Source organism: Pelmatolapia mariae, linkage group LG7 (genome assembly GCF_036321145.2).
Source record: "Pelmatolapia mariae isolate MD_Pm_ZW linkage group LG7, Pm_UMD_F_2, whole genome shotgun sequence".
NCBI classification, from domain to species: Eukaryota; Metazoa; Chordata; class Actinopteri; order Cichliformes; family Cichlidae; genus Pelmatolapia; species Pelmatolapia mariae.
Window position 1 is genome coordinate 18,049,243 of NC_086233.1, and position 22,171 is coordinate 18,071,413.

The following is a 22,171-nucleotide window of genomic DNA, read 5'->3' on the forward strand; positions in this document are numbered from 1 at the left end:
TCAAATTTTATTTGTGCATGTGATGAATAACATTGTATTATTTAATTGATTTCAGTCTGTTACTGTTCTTATTGTCTTGGAGCCACTGTAACCACATAATTTCCTTCGGGATTAATAAAGTATTCTGATTCTGATTAAGCAGGTGACTCATTTTAAAAAGCTACAAAATTATGTAACATTTAATAGACCAAAGTTCAAAACCAGATAAGTAACAATATGAAAGAAACATGCGATGTATAAAGGGCTGGAAGCGGGTAAGTTTGATAAAACCTACCCCACCCTTTGTTGTCTGATAGCCACTTTATGCATCTTTTGTTCTTTTCCAAAACACATTTCTTTGGTTTTCAAAGAAATGAATTAAACAGCTTCACTTCACTTATTTTGTTTGTTTTTTAAGTAACATCCAACAAAATGGGGCTTGGTGTTTTGTAAGACTCATGTGAGTGTTTGGGTTTTGAATCATTCAAATCTTTCAGTGTTCATTTTTAAATGGCTTGTCCATACACACATACACACACACACACAAGCCTGTTCAGCTATCTTAGTGAGGACCGTCATTGACATAATGGGGTCCCTAGCCCCTTACCCTAACCCTAACCATTAAAAATGAATGCCTAACCCTAACCCTTACCCTAAACCTAACCATAACCTAATTGTAACCCTGACACTAAAACCACATTTTGAGCCTCAAAAAGGCCTTCAAATTTGTGAGGACCGGTGTGTGTGTGTGACCTCACAAGTGACTGTTGGTTCTCACAAAGATAGCTAGACAGGAACACACACACACACATCATACATTCCTGTCTATCAAATTGCCATTGACTCTCTATTCATCACCATCCCCCTCAATCCACGCAAACAGATACACACTCACACACACACACACACACACACATCCATTTCGTCCTTGTCTGTATCTGGGAGACTTCTGGGGGCACCGTGTTGTATTTTTAATGGCATCCTTCTTTCCCAGCTGTGTATGATGAATGTTTGATATGACCTCCAATGGCCTTTGGAGAATAGAACCAAACCCAACCCACCACGCCACAAAGCCTCTGAAATATTCACATCCAGGAGCTGCTGAGTGGATTCCTGCTCCTGGTAGCATTTTTAAGTCGATAAAACACCTGCAGTGGCCCCATTAGGCTTGCCAGAGGGAAATCCAGAATGAAAGTCAGGATTTGTGCGCACATGTATATGTATATCTGTCTGACTCGTTTTTTTGGCCTACACCTCCCTTTCTGTATCTGTCATATTTGTGCCATTTTTTTTCTTGCAATGCTCAAACGTAGTTTTAAAGTTGTTTGCGTTCACAGAGGCCAAAGTTTAGCAAGTAGGATTATTCTCCTGGGAAAACGGAGCATCTTTTATGTTCATATTAAAAGACAGAACTGTTTATTATTCACTGCCAACTGCATTTAACATCTAGACACACCATACACACACAGACACACACAGCACACACACTTGCAAAGAAAATATGACAAACTGTAATCCTGTGATCTCAACTCTTCTCATTTGCTTTCTGTTTGTAGTTTTCTGACTTAACCCACACTAATATCTGATACTGCTTTCACATGAAGACTTGTGTTTTGTGAGATGTAAGATTACAAGAATCAAAGAATTTTCCTCGAGTGACTCCCTTGAAACTTTTTAGTAGACTCTATGGGAGATCAAAGAGGGACCGTGAACAGATGCATAAAGGATATTTGTAGGATTAGATGCCAAACACTTTTTTGGTTTGAAGTGATTTGATGTGTCTGGACATATAATACTTAGCCCTGCAACAGACTGGCGACCTGTTGGTGTGTACTACACCTCTCAGCCAGTGACAGTCCCCCCAGCAATCATAAAGCGAATAAGTGGTTATCAAAATGCATGGATGGATGGATGGGTGGATGGAAGGATAGCTACCATCGCTTCAGTCAATCTCTCAGGGGTTTTCTGCCCTGATCTTTGAGTATGGTCCTTGCAATTTGCATTCATTGTCTTTGAATATCATAGTTTTTGCATGTAAAAAAAATAATAATAATTAAATAAAAAACAATTAAATGACTAAAAAGATGAAATCTCGGTTTAAAGTAAATAAAAAGTCTGTTTAAAAACGGAATCTCAAAAAGCACGTCAGAAAGGTCTATAAAGATTTTCACTGCGCTAACAGAACTACAACTCGTTTACTACAATCCAACATCAGAAACTGAACTCAGAGGGGTGAAACATCAGTGATCTAAGTATTTTTTTAATAGGAGTAACAAGTAGTGAGGAGTCCAGCACCGATGAAAACAATGAAAAGCATAAAATCTCAGTGACTTCCGGATGCGTTTGATTCGTTGCGGATGACATCAGCTGTGGAGTGAGTATGCGAAAAAAAACCTCCGGCGCCCTCGTCTCTCCCCGGTTACCGAATGTGACACTGTGTCTGCTGGTATAAAAAGCAAGGGCCACTCCTATCAAGGCTGCACTTGCATGTCTGGAGACCACTCCAAAGCTCTGCAGCGAATAAAGGGAGGAGGCTGGGATCCGCGAACGAGAGACAGCGAGAGAGCGGGGGCGTAAAAAAGAGAAGATAGACAGCAGGAGAGGATGGCAACCCTGGTAGAATCTGCAGACATGGAGACTTTAGGCGGCCAAAGCAACACCGGGGCGTCGCTGACATCCTCGAGCCCCTCGCAGCACTTTAATGACAGCAAATTCTACCTGCTGGTTGTTATCGGAGAGATCGTAACTGAGGAGCATCTGAAGTGTGCCATTGCGGACATAGAGAAAGGTAAGATGGGGCTTTGTGAAAGGGGGTGTAGGCCAGAGAGCTCCTCTTGACGTGTTCAAAACAACTGGAACGTAGACGGATAGACTGGAAGTTTGGCAACATAAAGTCACATAATCTGTGCGGGGTTTTCTATTCTTTTTTTCTTTTTTTTTGGAGCTGTAGTTATTTGCAGCGCTTTGCTTTGTGCACGGTGGTGAGGAATTACGCGTGTCAACGAGTAATGAACACAATCTGAGTGCTATTTGTTGGGCAGCTGTTTGAAGTACACTGCGGTGGGGCTATCTGTCAGCCCCTCCCAGTAACATCACTGTGAGCTAGAGGAAAATAATCACTACATCTTCGCCCTCGGGTATTTTACCCACCAACAACCGCGTTCAGGAGCAGTTCTGTGTCATTTCTTTTCTATCACATAATATCAGTGGGTTCAGTTGTTGCCAGCCACAACACACGTGGGCCTGGTGCTGTTATGAAGCTGACGAGCAATGATTCAGCATCCAGTTCGGATTGTGCGTCAGTGCAGTGAAGCGAATCGGGTTTCTGAGGGTCTCTCGCAGCACCTTGCTTTTGTGTCACAGTTCACGGCCTGAAGGAGGAAACGAGAGTTTTCTCTCGGTTTGTGTCGTGAAGTTGACAGTTTGCGTTTGCGACTCCTGAATTACAATCAACGAATTTCCCCCTTCATCCCCGTGGGAATATTTCTCCATCACTACCCTCCTGCATCCAGCTTTCTCTCTCATCCCACACACCGGCTTGTGGGCGTGGCTCGGTCCGCACTGCGGTCCCTACGGAAAGCCAGGAGGACCCATCTTCAAAGTGAAGCGGGGCGTTTTTTAGAAAGGCTACAGCTGCTGTAGAGGCCTACCTCACTGGCCATAGTGCGCTGTTTGTAAGGGGGGAGACAATGGCGCAGTATCTGCGTGGGCGTGAAACTAAGATGGGTTCATATTATCTTTACCCTGCACACTTCTAGATTTTCCAGGCACTATCAGAGTAAAAGCACAGAGTAGGTGTGGCTCTTTGTTAAAGGTTAAATCTGCTGATGATGTATAGAGATGTACCAAACAAAAAATGAATAAATAATTTTTTTTTTAATTAAAAAAAAATAAGAGGTTACTTTTGAGATGAACCTGTTGGGGCCACAATCATTTCTCTCTCTCTCTCTCTCTCTCTCTCTCTCTCTCTCTCTCTCTCTCTCTCTCTCTCTCTCTCTCTCTCTCTCTGTGTGTGTATTGTCAAGTTTACACTTGACCTTGGGTGGGAAAAAAAATCAATAAATACATTTATGCTGTCCCCTTCATGGTGTCTTTAAATTCAAAAATATCTTATTTAATGGTGTTTCGATTTTTAACTTATGCTCTCATTTATTTTTTAAGGTTTAGGCCCTGTTGCTAAAATAAGTGTTTTCAGCCCATCGTCTGTTGTTCACCTCACAGTAACACTGATCCACCGCTGCTATCAAATAACTTCTCGGAAGCCTTCATTAGGCCTTGGCTTTGCAAAATTATAGAGAGGATGACACCGCAATGAGTCAGCACAACAGAGGTCGTCCCTGCTTCTGGCACCGTGGCCAAACAGAAATAGGGATATAGATATTTCCTATTATAGATTTCATTCCTCTTGCCAAATTAAAAGTCAATCCTTGTTCGTGCCAAGATTTTCCTGTAAATTTTAGGAAGAGAATTCACGAGGGAAGGTGACTTTTCACAGTTTTGTTTGTGCTCGTGTGCTTGTGTTGCAGGGATCCGCTCGTGGGACGCCAACTTAATTGACTGCAACCTGGACCAGGAACTCAAGCTGTTTGTGTCCAGACACTCGGCTCGTTTCTCTGCAGATGTCAGAGGTAAACTGGAAATTTATGCCACAACGTTTCACACCGATTAATGTCTTAAGATTTTTCTTACAGCTTCCATTGTGTCGTAAACAGAAACCAAAGACATACACTTTTGCAGTCATGTGAGAAATAATACGCTTAATGTACTAAAAGTAAAAACAATCACTATATAGAAGACCCCCTTTTTTATTTTAATTTATTTCAATCACGATCTACCCCTGTCATAAAATATGTTGTGAAGCACAGTACTTGAGTATTTACAGTTTCATAGCTGCGTTTCTCAGCAGTGTCCACCATTACATCTAAGTCAGCTATAGCTTGCTTGTGGAATCCTAAACACGTAGGCTTTATTGCCTACCACAGGATACACCCTGTCAGCATTTTCTTGCAAGGCACTACCTTTGTGTCATTTGCAATGTGAAGGAGTCTGTATGAAGATGAAACACATTCAGTGTGGCAGGACATGTGGTCTATCAGTAGGCAACATGGCCTTGACAGTCCCCAGCAGTTAAAGCTTCTGCTCCACATTGAACACGACCAGCTTCGTATGTGGTTAGATGTTTAATAGATTGATCAAGCCGATAAATGTGGCTGCAAACTAAATCAGTAGGTCGATTGTAATGCATTAATATCCCTGTATCAAATCTCAGAAATGAAATACAGTCAATTGAGAGGCAGGATTCATCTGGAATGACATTTAACAGCACTCCAGCTTCGCACTCCCTTTTATCCTGTGTTCCCATCCTCCACTCTTGCCGTTTCCTCCAGTGTGCTGTTGCCTTGCAACTAGATGCACAGTTGATTTGGGAGTAATTAGCAATGTCGAATCCCTAGTGGCGGTGTCTGTCCATGAAAATAAAGAAGGGAGGGGAACGGGGAGGACTCGGGGAGCAAGAGGGTGAGGGGAAGGGCTTTTAAAGAAAGACAATGACACGGGCGGGTGGGGTGGTGAGAGGAGAGGAAATAATGGAGTAAGAACAGGCTGAAGAGAGATTGGGGTGATAAATAAGCAAGGTCACACAGAGAGAAACGCAGGAGAATGAAGAGAACACTTTGAGAGTCAATGTCTTGGCAGGCAAAAAATCAATAATGTTATTTTCTCATATTCTATATCTTTCCTTTTGGCAACTCTTTTTTTTTTTACCTTTTTAAATTTTTGATTTCAGCTTGATGTGAACTGTACAATTTGACGGGTTTGTAGGGTTTTATGTAAAATGTCATGATTCTTTTTAATTCACAGATATATATTTTAAACTTTTGAATCATAATATTGTTACATTTTTTTTAAAAAAGATTTAAAAATAATAATGACATCACTTCTGTCACCTGGTGCACTGTGCTTAGTACTGGTGCTTCAAGAGCAAGAGGGTTCCTGGTTCGAACCCGCTGGCTGATTGGGTTCCTTCTACTGTCTGTGAGGTTTGTGTGTTCTCCTGGAGCCTGCGTGAGTTCACTCCAGGTACTCTGGCTTCCTCTCAGAGTCCAAAGACATGCATGCTAGGTTAATCGGTGATTCTAAATTGTCCATAGGTGTCTGTCTCTGTGTTAGCCCATGCTAAGTGATCTAAGACTAGTGGTCTCTGGAGGGTGTTACCAGCGAACTCTTCTATAGGCTCCAGTCCCACCACACCCCAAATGGGAAAACCTCTTAAGAGGATGGAGGTTGGATGGATTTTTTCCTACCTTTCTCCTCTCACCTCCAACAGGAAGAAAACCCCCTGGTTTTCTTCCTGTTAAAGGGAGTTTTTACTTCCTATTGTCACCAAGTGCTTGCTCATAGGGGCTCATCTGACTGGTGGGGTTTTCTCTAAAACAATTGTAGTGCTTTGTATTGCCTTGAGGCAACTGTTGTTGTGATTTGTTGCTATATAAATTAAACTGAATTGAATTGGACGGATGTGGTACCTCCCCATACTTTTTCACAGAAAGGTATATATCATCAGGAGCAGCAGCTAGAAGCTGAATTGGTAATGGGTTGCAAAGCAGCTTGCACTTGCACACTATGGGCATGCTATGGCAGCTTAAATACACTTCTTACATGAGATTTGTCCATTGGACTCATAGAAGCTGAGCCATCAGTAGAGGTGGGCTGGCACTGAGGTGAATTGATCTGCTCCAATTGTAGCTGACCGTGACCTTCTGGTCTCCCTGTGCCTGAATTAAAACTATGCTTGATATGACTTTATTAATTATAAATTAGGAATTAACAGGAAATAACATAGAAGCTGAGTGAAACATAAAAGGTTAAAAAAATAGCTAAACCTTCCTAACAGAGACAGAAGTTGTATCAAGCATCTTGTCAGAAATTAATCAGCATCGGTTCTCAGGAGGGCTGTGTAGTGAGTTGAGCTTATGAGTTGATTTTCAGTGGGACTTACCTTTAGCTGTAATAAAGAAAAATCAATGAAACATCTTTATATGCTGCATTCTTGAGTTTTGTCTTTAGCTGGTAGGGTGGTTTCATTCATTGCTTAGAGATTATTCTTTAGAGGAGAACCAGCGGGTGAAATCCGGCTCAGGAGGGCAAATGCAATTACCTGTCTGCTTGATGAATGACGAACCGTCAATCACGTGGCGCACAGGATGCCTGGACCTCACAGTAACAAGGAAAAGAGAAGAAGAAGAGTAGGCTAGATGGGAGACCACCTGCCTTTCCTTTATAGACATATGACACTTCTGTTTACTTATAGATTTCCCATCACCCTGCCATCAGTGCAGACAGCAGTGAAGCCTGTCTAAACCGCAAATCCATGAAGAATCCTCACTAATGAGATTCTTCAAGACAAGACTGCAATTTATGATCGATGATATTTAAAAACTGTGTTGACTTTTATTCATTTGTCAGAGAAGAAAATATTCCTAATGGTCTGTTTTCTCTTCATTCCTGACTCCAACTGCAGATCAGCAGTTTTATTCACCTGCATCATAAAAAGTCACACATCCCCTAATACTATAAGAACTGCAATAGAAAAAAACATTGTAATTATAACTGCCTTTTATCTGTCAGCTTGTCATTCAATTGCATGGGCTAATTCCTAAAGTAATGACTATGAAGACGTTAAAAGCTGAATGCTGGCAGTGAGAATCAATATGGTGACAGAGGTGATCGACTGCTTTTTGAGTTAATAGCTGGGTCATTGCCATTAGCTCCATTACCAGACATGTTATATATGCTTGGTTGGAGACAAATCCAAAAGTCAGAGTAAAAATTTTGCCACAGTCTTTGCTGGACATCACTGTTTTGGTATGAAATACACTTGCTGACACACACAATACTGGGGATCTAGAGGCGCAGATCCAGTCCTTGTCCTCATATGTGCGGTTTGCTTTAAAGCAAAAGGAAGGAGACGCTGAATTTAGTTGTTCCACTGATCTATTTTTGGTGGGGTGCCATCCTCATTGATGTTCCCGTCTGGCTCGGTCAGTTGCAGACAGGGCAAAACCAACCGGTCGTCCTCTTCCTATTCAGCCAGAAGGAGAATGTTTAGCGATGCATGTCACATTACCTCACCTCCCGCTGAGACAGAGCCGCACTGGGTTTTAAGGATTTTCATATCGATCAAAGTAATTGTCAGGGTCAAACAAGCTCCTGTGCGCAATCTGTCACTTTTTGATGAGTTAAATCAGACACATGGTGGTGGTGATGGATAGTTTGTTTTTTTCCTGTGAGGACTGCTGTGCTATACTTTCTATTCCATCACATAAAAGGGCAGTAAGCAGGGCGTAACCCATGAAGAGAGACAAAGACAAAAGAGATGCGTCTCCTTTGCATTAGCGGTTACAGATATGGCTTTGTTTACAGCAGCACGAGCAGAATTAAAAATAGATTTTAGGGATTGATTGTTCTCTCATTTCACAGATCGCTGAAAAGTGTTTCCACAGTTGATCTTAGAGGAGCACCGGTCAGACCACTGCCTCCTCAGAATGGGTTTTAGTGAAGGTTTTTCCACCACAAGTAGCGGGGGGTTTATGATGGTTGTAGTAGACAGACACAAATCTTCAACATGCCGGTAAAATGCAGGTGCAAAGGAAAACTGTTTTTCACGAGACCCATCGGTTTGACAGAAATCACCAACAGCTTGTTCGCATCTCAAGGGTGAATGTACCAACACTAGAAATAAAAGAAACAAATAAAGCTGATGCATTCATTACCTGCTCACTGGGAAAAAATGACACACATTTAAGGCGTTCAATAGATTCTGTTGGAAAATATCCATTATGCACTCAAAAAAATGAAAGCAATGACCCTTTTGTCGTTTAAGGTTCTGTCATGATATTGGATTTACACAAAATCTCTAGATTACAATCATTCTAGAAGAATTCATTATTATTTTTTTTCCATCCACACCCCCAAAAACAGAACTGACAAATGCCTGGGAGGGAACAAAACCTCGAACCATTATTTCAGTTTTTACTGAACCCCCGAGATTATTAGACCCCAGCAGTCATTTACTGTGTAGGAAACACAGCAGTGAATGAGAGTGTTTTCTATAAGGCATGATAACCCTCTAGGGTGAAGCAGTAGAGTTAATGGCTGTGCATTCCTTCATGAGAATCTGCTGCTATATGAAATATGTATGGAGGAATCAGCCGAGCAGGCAGATAGCTGCTGGAGTATTGCGTCTCCAGGGACAAGCCACACTCAGTCTTCAACACCGTGCTTCTGAATTTACAGTCTGGATCCAAGCACTTCACACAAAGCAGATTCTCATCCTTTGTCTTTCCATTATAGCAGCAACATTTTTTTGTTTGTTTGTTTTGACTGAAATAAATGAATAAAAATAAGATCTGTGTCTTGTAGTTTGATATCAGTTGATGCTTGATGTTGGTGACAGTGAGGAGAAACAAAGGGTCTGTGGGGTTGACTGAGTGAAGCCTGACATGTAGGGATGGATAAGGAAGCTAAAGATACCATGTTCATGTCTCATCCCCTGGGCCAGAGGACAGCCAAACCCCCCTCACACACACACACAGTGGGGTCACAGTCATAATCAATCAACCAAAACCTAGAAGATTGATCATGGGCCTGTCACAACACTGTTCGTGTTCTGTCTAATCACTCCGTCTCATGAGAGAGGAAATATTACCTTTCTCAAACTGCTGCAGATTCAACTATTTTTAGTGGCCATTGTCAGAGTTCAAATCGTTACTGGGTGTTAGAGTGAGGCAGATAATAACCCAGCCATGTCGGTGCTGTCTGTCATCTCACAGAGGTCGAGTCTGACTGGAGTTGTGTAGCACTGTAAAAGATAAAAAGTGGCTAGTCAGTAATTGTCAAATAATTGGGACACATTTAAGTTTTTTTGAACAAAACTAATGAAACATGTCCTTTAACCTTGCAGTATGTAAATATTTGTTGGTTGAATAAAAGTAGCCAGTTTAAAGCATCATCTTTATATTTGGGAAAATTTGATAGACATTTTTTTAAATAGATATTTGATCAGTTATTACAGGCAGAAACTAATTGGCAGAATAATCAGTAATGTTAATAATAATTTTTATTGTGTGTCTTTAGTGTATAACACTGTTATAAATAACTCAGGGTTATTATAGGAACTGGGAGTTCAAACGCACTGTAACTTCCAAAAGAAGTCGAATAAAGCACAACGTAAATAGAAAAAAAGCTGCAAGAGTTTACAAAACATAAATAAATAGATAAATAAAATAATAAAACACAATGTAAGTATTTGTGGGGAGACAAAAAATGTGACGGAACAGCTGCAGAACTGACAAGCTAAAAGTAAACAGCCAATAGCAAACGTGTATCTACAGTGTTAAAAGAATCATGTGATTAAAACAAACAACAAATTTATGTAAATGTCTGGCCACTTAAATTTCCTGCATAAACAGTGAAGAACAAGGCAATAGAACATGTGTAATAGAAATATGTATATTTCATGAAAAATCAGTCATTGCTGTTAATATATGAATATTAATATGATAGTTTTATAATGATGAATTCACACAGATCAAAGAGAAATTATTCTTGTGTCACTTACATAAGCTGACTGGTAAACTGGTGTCTTACAACAAAGGTTAACGAAGGAGCTTTAAAACAAGTTTTAATGTCAAGGAGCAGGATTCAAAATGAAGCGCTTTCCTCTGCAGAAACCATTAACGTTTACACAGCCACACTGCAGCTGCCAGCATCTGATAAATTTGCAGAGTGCTGATGTGTCCTTATAAGAACCAGAAGAGTGGAGATTCATTACAGCTTTGTAATCAGTTTTATCTTATTATGATGACAATAATCATGCTAATGATCAAATATTAAGGCAAAAAATTGAATACTGTATGCTCCCCATCTTTTAATGTAGGTTACAGAGACTGAAATTCAGGTTAGCAGAGTAGACATGAAACACTTCAGATTTGTGTTGCACTGCTGGTTGTTTGGCTTACTTAACACATTTTTGCAAAAAATGGTCAAATAAATGATAAAGTACAGCAGCACTGACTGTATGACAATAATCAAAGTCGATTTTTAATTGAAATAAGTGAGGTGCAACGATTGTGTTTTCAGAGAGGAAATTGTTGCGGTTTTAATTATTCTAGTAATTAATTTGCTATAAATTAATAAGCACAGGGGCAAAAAATACTTGATTTTTAATTCAATTCGATTTTATTTTATTGGCGCTTCATATTGTACAGCAGATCATACAATAATAATAATAATTTTTACATTTATTAAATGATAAATCCAGTTATTTCCTTGAGTAATCAGCTAATTGGTTTGGTTGGCAAATTAGTAAATGCTTTCCTTCTTTTATTGTGTCTTTTATACAATAAAGTAGGATATCATCATTACTGAGAGGCTGTATCTGATACGCTCTGAAAAATAATAAAAACAGTTTTCTGTTGGTCAGCTACTCTGTAGATTGATTATGCCTCTTGGTTCTATCTAATTATATTCACAGCAGGGTTTATATATAACTCATAGCATGAGTTTATATTTAATTATTTATTTTACTATATCTATTTTCTGTTTTCTTTTCAGGCCAGAGAATTCTTCACCACAAAAGTAATATTCTGGAGACCGTTGTGCTCATCAACCCTTCAGATGAAGCCGTCAGTACCGAGGTAAAACATTTTTCCTACTAGAAATTATAGCTTCTTCCCATTATTCTCCCACCAGCATTTACAAAACATTTAAATCTTAAAACAGGTAATTATTCAGCCTGGTGTGTTTGCTGATGTTGACTAAGAACCAAAAACGGGTGGGGGGGTGTAATAAGAAATCTAAGAACCTGGACTGATGTGTTCTTTATTGCTGGAATAGCAAGCACAGATTTTGGATTTCGCTAAACCTCAAGGAGAATAAAAATATGAGAGGATCAGGAATTGCGCCTTCTCGTTGTTTCCTTCACTCCCTCCCTGTTTGCAGTCATACTCTGCACTTATAATATCACAGAGCATAGCAGGAGTGATTTGGCCAGCCGCCCAGAGCAACTGATGGTGCTGAAGTAGAAAAAAAGAACATCAGAAATAGTGAAGGACAGCGAGATAGAGTGATGACAGTACAATAGACAGTAAGAGAACAATTAAGCTAATTAGCTAATGGAAATAAGTGACTTGAAGCTGGTGGTATTTCTAGTACATTTATCATTAAGCCAAATGCATAAGTATTGAGCTTCTTTATTTCCTTTTGCTTTAATATAATTATTTTGAGGAGATGGACTGCAGCTGCAGTAAATAGTCACCACATAAGTGCTTTTCTCCAAGTTTATATAAATTATTATCTACTGTTGAACAAATCAGTGCACAGACAACGTATATTTTTTTCTCCTTTCTAGGTGCGTTTGATGATCTCTGACACTGCCAGACACAAACTTTTGGTCTTGTCAGGACAATGCTCTGAAAACACCGGGGAGCTGATCCTTCAGTCTGGATTGTTCTCATTTTTCAGTTTCATAGACATATTCACTGACCAAGAGGTGAGCAAACATGGGGAGGGTTCTTCTTATGACATACAACATATGCTACATTGTACCGACACATTTACATATTGGTTATTGAAAGGTAAAAAAAGAATGAGAAAAAAATGTGTGGTGGTCTACCCATATACTTACAGACACATACTGAACCTGAAATTATTGTAAGTGCATTACTGATTCCATTAAAAGTCACTCATTTTTTTCTCATGGCCAGATTGGTGAATTGCTCAGCACCATTCACCCAGCAAACAAAGCCAACCTCACTCTCTCCTGCCCCGAACAAGGCGAATGGAAAAATTCCAACTTGGACAAACACAATCTGCAGGACTTCATTAACATTAAACTAAACTCTACTCTCATCCTTCCTGAAATGGAGGGCCTCTCAGAGTTCACAGAGTACTTATCTGAATCTGTAGAGATCCCAACTCCTTTTGACATGTTAGAACCACCAACCTCAGGTGGATTCCTCAAGCTCTCCAAACCATGCTGCTACATTTTCCCCGGAGGTCGCGGTGACTCCGCCCTCTTTGCTGTCAACGGCTTCAACATGCTAATCAATGGAGGTTCAGACAGAAAGTCATGTTTTTGGAAGCTGGTGAGACATCTAGACCGGGTGGACTCCATTCTCCTGACCCACATCGGTGACGACAATCTTCCGGGCATCAATAGCATGCTGCTGAGGAAGATTGCAGAGCTCGAGGAGGAACAGTCGCAGGGTTCAACGGCAAACAGCGACTGGGTGAAGAACATGATTTCTCCAGACATTGGCATTGTGTTTGTGAATCTTCCCGAAAACCTGGACAATCCTGAACCCAATTACAGAGTGCGCAGAAATGTTGAGGAGGCAGCTTTCACTCAGCAGTTTCTTAACAAGCTAAATTTACGGACTGAGCCTTTGCAAAGACCTGTAGGAAACACCATAGAACCGATCATACTTTTTCAGAAAATGGGCGTGGGCAAGCTTGAGATGTATGTGCTTAATCCATCAAAGAACAGCAAGGAGATGCAGCACTTCATAAAACAGTGGACAGGAAGTGAAAAGGACACCACTTCCATCCTGCTCCCGAATGGAAAAGAATCAGAGTTCCCTCTCTCTCACATGATTTCCATTGCTTCACTCATTGTGTGGCACCCTGCAAATCCCTCAGATAAAGTTGTTCGTGTTCTCTTTCCCGGAAATGCCACCCAGCATCATATTTTTGAAGGTTTAGAAAAGCTTAAGCACCTGGACTTCTTGAAGCAGCCCGTTTATACTCAAAAAGCAGTGTCTGCTAACATGCCGAACATGCCGTCGACACCGACACTGAAGCAAGCCAAGATGAAACACCGAACAGACAGCAAAGAGAGCCTCAAGTCTACCCCAAAGCCTTCACCAGTCAAAAACATCAAGAAGGATTCCACTGAGGAAACACCAGAAAAGGCAAAGGCTGATGCAGAATCAGCTCGTGAAAAAACACAAAAGATGGAGAAAAAAGAAAAAGTCCCACTGAAAAAGGGAAAGGCACCTGAGAAAGAATCAAAAGCAAAGGCAGAGCAAGCTGCCCAAAATGAAACGCCAGAAAAAAAGAAACCAAAAGCTGAAAAAGAGAAGATTGTTAAAAAGGAGGCCAAAGCGTCTGTGGAAAAGAAAAAGGAGGTTAAAAAAGAAGTGGCAAAAAAAGATGAAACCCTCAAACAAGAAAGCAAAAAAGATGAAAAAGTGAAGAAAGAGGATGCAAAGAAAGGTCTAAAAAAGGATATCAGAAGAGACTCACCTATGAAAGAGAAGAAAGAAGAAAAGAAAGAGCAAAAGAAAGACGCCAAAAGGCCATTAAAAGATATAAAAAAGGCATCTGCTGCAGGTGAAGAAAAGAATCTCAAACCAAAGCCTCTGAAAAAAGATGATGCTTCAAAGAAAGATTCAGGAGGTCCATCAAAGTTAAAAGACAAAGGAAAGATAAAGGTGGCAAAGAAGGAGACAAAAGAGGATACCACCAAAGTGGAAGCTAGTGCTGCTCCAGTGACAGTGGATCCAGAAGAAGAAAGATCTCTGATGTCCTCACCAGAGGACCTCACTAAGGACTTTGAAGAGCTCAGAGCTGAAGAGTTGATGGAGGACGATGCAACAGTTGAACAAAATGTGGAAAAGGAGACTGTGATGATACACCATGAAGAAGTGATTCAAACCAAAGAGTCACCTGAGGCATTAGAGTCTGTTGATGAAGGTATAACCACAACTGAGGTGGAAGGAGAAAGTGGAGAGACTCCAGATGAACAAGTACTCAAGGGAAAAATCAATGGAAGTGTATCAGAGAAGTTTGATGATGAGGGCACTGTGATGGAGGAGACATCTGAGGGAGGGGATTATGAAGAGAAAGGAGAGACTGAAGAAATATATGAACCACAGAAAGCAGAATTGGTTAAAAATAATCTTCCTCCCAGTGTGGAAGAACACCAAGAGAAACATGCTGAAATGAAACAAGTTAGTGCTGAAAACAACAATGTAGAAAATGAGTTCATTAGTCAAAAAGAAACAGAGAATCAAAATCTGTTTGTATCTGCTTCACCTAAAGTGTCCTCACCAGTGTCTCCAGCTGCGTCTATCCATGATGAAATGGTGCCAGTTGGCTTTGAGAGTTCAACAGCCTCCGATGAAGAGAACAGAGACGAACCTCCTGAAGATTACACTGTCACATCTGGCCACACCCAGTCCACCATTGAAATCTCTAGTGTGCCTACTCCGATGGATGAGATGATGACTCCCAGGGACATTATGAGCGATGAAGCCACCAATGACGAGAATGAGTCTCCATCACGGGATGTTGGCAGGTTTGGCACATCAGAGTGTGACAGAAAGAAGCTCTCTCAACTTCAGGATATTCCATGTTTAAATCGCTCTCAGAGCGATGCCACTGAAGGTCGGGACTACAACCATTCTGCTTCTACAATATCTCCGCCTTCATCTCTAGAAGAAGATAAATTCTCCAAGGATTTTCTCTCTGCAGGAAAAGCTGAATGCTTTGCCGCAGCTCAATATGATGCGGATTCATCTAAACTCAGTTCAGTATCCACAACAGTACCTTTTGTGCGATCTCCCTCAGTTGACAATAAGGATATATCTGATTCACCATCAGTGTTTGCTCCTCCAATAGAATTATCCACCACACTGGCAGGATACACCAGAGCAACAGCAGATTCCTCCATTAGCCCAGATGATAAGACATTAGAAGGTGCTAATTCGCCTCAGTCATCTGGTCACACTCCTTACTATCAGTCACCCGTAGATGAAAAAGCGGGAGCTCTGCCAACTACATCAGAAGAAAGAAAAGAACAGGGTCCAGTAATTGTGGAGGTTACAAGTGATAAAGAAGATTCCTCCAACAGAGGTACCCCAGAGCCTCATGAACAGGAACTAGAAAGTTCCTCCCCAGTAGAGAGGGTAGCATCCTCACCAAAGAGCTCGCCAACAGCTGAACCTGATTCTCCAACAAAGAAGGAAAAGTCCCCCTTTGATATAGATCCTAAGAAAACAGGAGAAAACAGTCATTCCGTCTTGTTTTCAGCACCACTGACCAAACATGAATCAGACATCAACCCTTTCACAGCGTTCAAAGAAGAGAGTAAAATGTCAATTTCAGAGGGCACTACATCAGATAAGTCTGGAACTCCTCTGGAGGAAGTAGTAGCAGAGGACACTTTCTCACATTTAGCTTCAGCATCCACAGCTTCCCTGGCCACCAGCTCCTTGCCAGAACCAACCACGGACTCTCCTTCCCTTCATGCCGAAGTGGGCTCTCCTCACTCAACTGAAGTAGACGACTCTTTGTCCGTCTCTGTGGTTCAGACCCCAACCACTTTCCATGAGGCAGAGGGATCTCCATCCAAGGATGATAGCCCAAGGCCAATGTCAATCTCCCCAGACATCTCCCCCAAAACAAAAAGCAGGACACAGATGCAGGATACAAAATCCCCAGAGCACTCTACCATGTCAATAGAGTTTGGTCAGGAATCCCCTGACCATTCCTTAGCCCTGGACTTCAGCAAGCAGTCCCCAGAGCACCCATCAGTGGGCAGCAGCTCACGTGCTACAGAAAATGGCCCAACTGAGGTTGACTACAGTCCTTCAGATGCAACTGACATAAGAGCAACTGGAGACCCAACCTCTGCAGTGGAAAATCCATCACTTTTTGAAGAAAATGATTCAGTTCGTGCCACTTCTGCAACCCCATCAGATGCATCTCAGTCTACTCCCTCTGCAACAACCCCATGCCAAATGACAGAGATGACACGTGCTGTGGTTGAGCAAACAGAAAAGTCTCCAGTCACCCCCAAAGCAACCTCACTAATCCACTCTCCCCATTCCAGTGAGCCATCCCCTGTGCTTGGAGGTCCAGCAGGTAAAGAAAGCAGCAGCCCCATTTCACCATCTGTGGAGGATATAGCTGATAAATCTGACACATACCAAGAATATGACAGGTCACCCTCACCCCCAAAAGCTACTTCCCCATCCTCTTCTTTCACTCTTTCAAAAGAGGAGACACTTTTCCAGGCAAAGGAAACTAATCCCTTTAAATGTGAGGATTATACATTTGAGAAAAAATCCCCTGTGAGCCCTAAACTTCCTTCCCCATCACATCTGCCCCTCTCTTGTGATCAGTATAATTCTGCCTGTGGCTCCAAAGACCCAGACTCCACTAAGAGGAGCCCCTGTGCTCCGTCTAAGACAGATGTGGACCTCTGCCTAGTTACTTCATGTGAATACCGTCACCCCAAAACAGAACTCTCCCCATCTTTCATCAACCCTAACCCTCTGGAGTATTTCATCAATGAAGAGAATGCCTTGGACGATGAGAAACCTCTGGCCAAGTCAGGAGGAGGACCTCCACCACCAGGAGGTAAGCTCTACACCAGGCAATGTGAGGAGACACCGCCAACATCCATTAGTGAATCTGCTCCCTCCCAGACAGATTCAGATGTTCCACCGGGGACAGAAGAGTGCCCCTCAATTACAGCAGATGCAAACATTGACTCTGAAGATGACTCTGAGACTCTGCCTACTGACAGAACCCTCACCTACAGGCATGCTGATCCTCCTCCCGTTGCACTCAGGGACCCTGCTCCATCTTCAGGTCACCATGATGTCTGCATGGTGGATCCAGAGGCCCTCAAGGCTGAAGAAAACCTCCACAATGCTAACACAGAAGGAGGCGAAAAGCCCAACAAGAAAAAACTTTCCAAAAAATCTTCATCACCATCTAGAAAGGTTGGTCTATCAAAAGTGAAGGACTCAAAGACGGCCTCTCCAAAGAAGGGTGTAGGAGAAGGGAAAGATGCCAAAAATGCAACCAATACCTCTGCCTCCAGAGGGGTAAAAAGCACCACATCAGGTGAGTACTTATATACATACATATATATATATATATATATATATATATATATACAGTGTATCACATATCAGTTTTTGACATCTATTTGCTGCACAGTATCTTTTGTTTTTATTTATTATTTTCTAAATGTCATCTGAGGCAAATTTACATTTTTTTCAGGTACAGGAAGTGGAAAGGTATCAGGTGGGCCATCTCTACCAAACTGTCCTCCTATGTACATGGATTTGGTTTACATCCCTAATCACTGCAGTGCCAAAAATGTGGATGCTGAGTTCTTTAAGCGTGTGCGGTCCTCTTACTATGTAGTAAGTGGCAATGACCAGGCAGCTCAGGAACCCAATCGGGCTGTCCTTGATGCTTTGCTTGAAGGAAAAGCCCAGTGGGGAAACAATATGCAAGTAAGTACCAAGTATTAATATAATGTAATAATGCAATACAGTGGTCCAAGAGGTCAAATGGACTGCAACTTAAGAAAACACCAGGAAAGAGAAAAATGCTGCAAAAGCGCACCAAACACAACAGATGCTGAATAAAATGCAATGGAAATGGAAAAAAAACACAGCAGAAGTTGAGTACTCACAAAACACAACGGAGGCGTGTCTGGGGATACGCTAATGTCACAGGCCAGCACATGTGACAGAAACCAAAACATGCAAAGGACTGCACTGAGACATGCTTAACAGAAGCACAGGGTTCATCAGTGTTGCAAAAGCCAGGTGTATTTTCTGTGGTTCATATAATACTGTTAATACATTGTTTGCTATTAACAAACTGTTACTGTTATCTTGTCACTTCACTTCCGCAGCCGTTCCATGCACTGTCTGATATCCCAGTGGTGGTGTTTTTTCTCTAAATTCATAATAATTTTAGTCCAGGAGCAATGTTGTAACTGACCAGTGACGATGTCTGAGCATTCAGTTAGTATTATCCAAGAAATTAGTTCATGTTTTTTAAAGTATCACTAGCAAAGCAGCATGAGTAACCTAAATTTGGATAACAGCAAACTTAACTTGATAATATAATTAGTATATCATATAAATTAAAAAGGAAAACACTTAAAATGCTTACCATTTGTTCCAGAAGAGAGTTTTGTGTAAACAAATGCATTTTTTCCTCACATTGCAAAGCTATGACTTTGCAACAATGTGATTCATCATTTGCAGTGCAGATCCTGGACCAACATCAACACAGTGCTATCAGACACACCTTGTTGCAACACACAATATGATTTCCCCTTCAACACTTCTGTTCTGTATCGTGATTTTTAATTGTTTTCAGCTTTTGCATCATTTCTTTCCTATTTCCATTGTGTTTTGTGTGCTTTTGCAGCATTTTTCTATTTACGGTACAGCAAAAATTAAAAAAATACAAAACAAACCTCTGCTTCAACTAAAGTTAATGTTTTTATATGATTATTTAAATTCAAGATGCCATTTCAGTTTCTTGAGTCTCTTTCTCGCCCATGTTAGGTCACCCTCATTCCAACCCATGACACTGATGTGATGAGAGAGTGGTACCAGGAGACTCATGACAAGCAACAGGAGTTGAACATCATGGTACTGGCCAGCAGCAGCACTGTCGTCATGCAGGACGAATCCTTCCCAGCTTGTAAGATAGAAATGTAGGCCTGTTCCTCGAGAGATCGGGAAGGGTCCCAATTTTAAGTAAGAAAACCAATCCATGTAGCATAAAACCTAAGCAGACACCTAAACACAGAATGAAATAAATATCGGCAACAAGGACTGATTACCAAACTTTCCTCCTATGTACTAACAGTAATACAGATCAGCTCTGAAGGAGTCCATGCAAAGGGTGATGTTTCATGCAGATAGAGTACAGGGGGAGATAAGAAACCAAATAAACCAGCCAAGCTATGATTGTCCAGTTATGCTGAGTCTAGTGAAGTTCAAGAAAATGATGTTGTTGTTGATGTATCGAGTTTCCTCTGCATCCCCACATCATACGTGAGAAAGCTTTCAATCAGCCTAACCACTTTCAGCAAACACAACTACGTTACATCTGGTATGTTTTGAAAAAGAAAATGTCTGTTATCCACACCAAAGGATAAAAATAACATGTTTTCTGTTACTGCCTTAGGGAATCAAAGTGAATGTATAAGAAGTGGCACAGATCTTGCAGGTGGCTTTAAGCACCGGAAGTCAATCCTAAGAATGATGTTAAAAGGTTATAGAGTTGAACGATAGCAAATATGATTCAACTTAAATGGACACTAAACACTGATTAACATTAATGATGTCTAACTTATCTTATTCATTACGGGCACATCAGATTGCTCCACCGTTATGAAAATGTTCTCTGCGTTTTTTGTTTTTTTGAGCTGGCTGGATTTTAATTGATTTAGCATCTGTTTTTGTCTGGTTTACGCCGCTGTCTGTGTATAAGTAAGTTATTACGTTTAAATTTCAGTTAACGTGCTTGATCGTCCAGGCAGCCTTTTACACTGTGCAACAGGAAGTTGCTTCATGGCGCTCTCCCCTGTCTTTGTCACATCTGCATAATCTACAAAGAGGAATGCCTTTTATTTCAGCTTGCTGATTTATTTACAGATTTTAAGTTCTTTCTAGAAAAGAATATCCAATCTTGTTTCTTATGAACGTTTTGTATGTAATCAGTGCGCAATGGGGGGAGCTAGCCTTTTCCCACTGGAAAGCTGGTGAAGCAGGATATTTTCATAAACCTTAAAATGTCTTGTTTTTCTAAAGCATTGTACTATAATTATAAATAGCTTTGTGGCAGATGAAGTGTTTGGAAGACATGCATGAGTTATGATAAATTAGTATTTTTTTCTTTTTTTTCATGGGGGTTTTGCTCAAATTTGCTTTAAGACCAACAGGGCTACGTAGGCTAAATAAAGACATTTGAGGAGCATTTTAGGGTTTTCGCAAATTGTGCCATGACACATGTATTCTACACTCCAAGGAATTGCCAGTGGCACAGTGTTGATATAAACATGATACTGAATGCAGCACATTGTAGATTTTCTAGGTGGAGGGTTCAGCATAAGGAGGCTGAAAAATTAGTCACGAATGAGAAGGGAATCAGCTTCTAGTAGAAGCTTTTTTTTCTCGTGGAGGGGCAGCACACAGAGGTGAAAGTGAGTGACTTGTGTGTTTTAGATGAAAGTATGTAAAACCAAGACTAGACACTTTAAACACAAACACGACACATAACAAACTAACAGTACAGAGACAACAGATCAACTTTGACAGGCCAGCTTCTGGAGAAACATTTACCAATTCAAACAGGCTTTTCATATTTGGGGCTATTCACTCGACACACAAACGGTACGAGATATGAGTCGAGTGATGCCAGGTGTTCATGATACCACAATAATGCAGTTTTCCTGCAGGAGAACCTGAAGCTAACACTACAACCTTACTGTCAAGCAAACAGCAACCTGCAAACTTTGAACTGACACTTCTCTTTTCTCTCTCTTCTTTCTCTGCACTTTCTCTTTTTCTCTCTCTGTCTCTTTATCTGCCTTGTCTCCTGATCTTTCTCCCAGGAGAACTTTAATAATGTTTGTCTGCAGCTGTGTGGTATAGGTGTCTTGTGATCTTTGCATCGTCTCTGCCCTTTCCCCCCCCGAACTCATGTGTAACTTATAGGACTTAGTTTCAAGTAAAAAATACTCCTTAGTGCTTTCTGATGTTTGTGTGCAATATTTCTTCTACCCATATGGTGAATCTAATGTAAGAGGAACCACTACTAAGGAACAAACATTAAAAAAACAACCACAATAAAATCTGTTGAAAAAATAAGACTTTTGGTATGTTTTTCTTTCTTACACCAGAAGAAAGTCAGATCCTTTGACAACCACTCATGTTTGTACAAATTCATTAGGTAGATGAAGTCATCCAGGCATAATGTCTGCTCTTACTAGACATTTACTACTTAATAATTGGACAGAGACATATTAATCCCACACTGGGGAAACTGTTGTTGTTACAGCAGCAGGAATGAGTCAGGATGAATTACAGCTGTATTAAAAAAAAGAAAAATGAATAAATATGAAAAATAGTGTACAAATTTAAAACCCCCCCAAAAAAACTATACAAGAGTGGTTTGTGCTATTTACAAATGGTTGCTATATACAGTAAAATACCCTCAGAGATTTTTTCATATGTACATAAAGTGCAGTGGGGGTGATAATATACACACGTATATTGTATATTATGGTATGTATGTGCTAAATGAACTGCTCATGTCCTCCACAATCTCATGCAGGCAATGAGAGTGTTGTCCATAATGGACA

The 22,171-nt window shown here is 40.8% G+C and overlaps 1 protein-coding gene across 1 annotated transcript; it reads left to right on the forward strand.

Moving 5' to 3' along the window:
• Positions 1-2,376: 2,376 nt before the first annotated feature.
• Positions 2,377-21,664, forward strand: map1b (microtubule-associated protein 1B). The gene is made up of 7 exons (XM_063478201.1): positions 2,377-2,767; positions 4,506-4,607; positions 11,593-11,675; positions 12,389-12,529; positions 12,744-17,895; positions 18,055-18,293; positions 19,365-21,664. The coding sequence occupies exons 1-7, from the start codon at positions 2,584-2,586 to the stop codon at positions 19,518-19,520; spliced, it is 6,057 nt and encodes a 2,018-aa protein (XP_063334271.1). The 5' UTR covers positions 2,377-2,583; the 3' UTR covers positions 19,521-21,664.
• The last annotated feature ends 507 nt before the right edge of the window (positions 21,665-22,171 follow it).

Bases quoted from the DNA above. Each gene is read 5' to 3' on its own strand.
- map1b (XM_063478201.1), top strand. From the start codon at position 2,584: ATGGCAACCCTGGTAGAATCTGCAGACATGGAGACTTTAGGCGGCCAA. The intron at 2,768-4,505 runs GTAAGATGGGGC...CTTGTGTTGCAG, and splicing joins CATTGCGGACATAGAGAAAG to GGATCCGCTCGTGGGACGCC. The intron at 11,676-12,388 runs GTAAAACATTTT...TCTCCTTTCTAG, and splicing joins ATGAAGCCGTCAGTACCGAG to GTGCGTTTGATGATCTCTGA.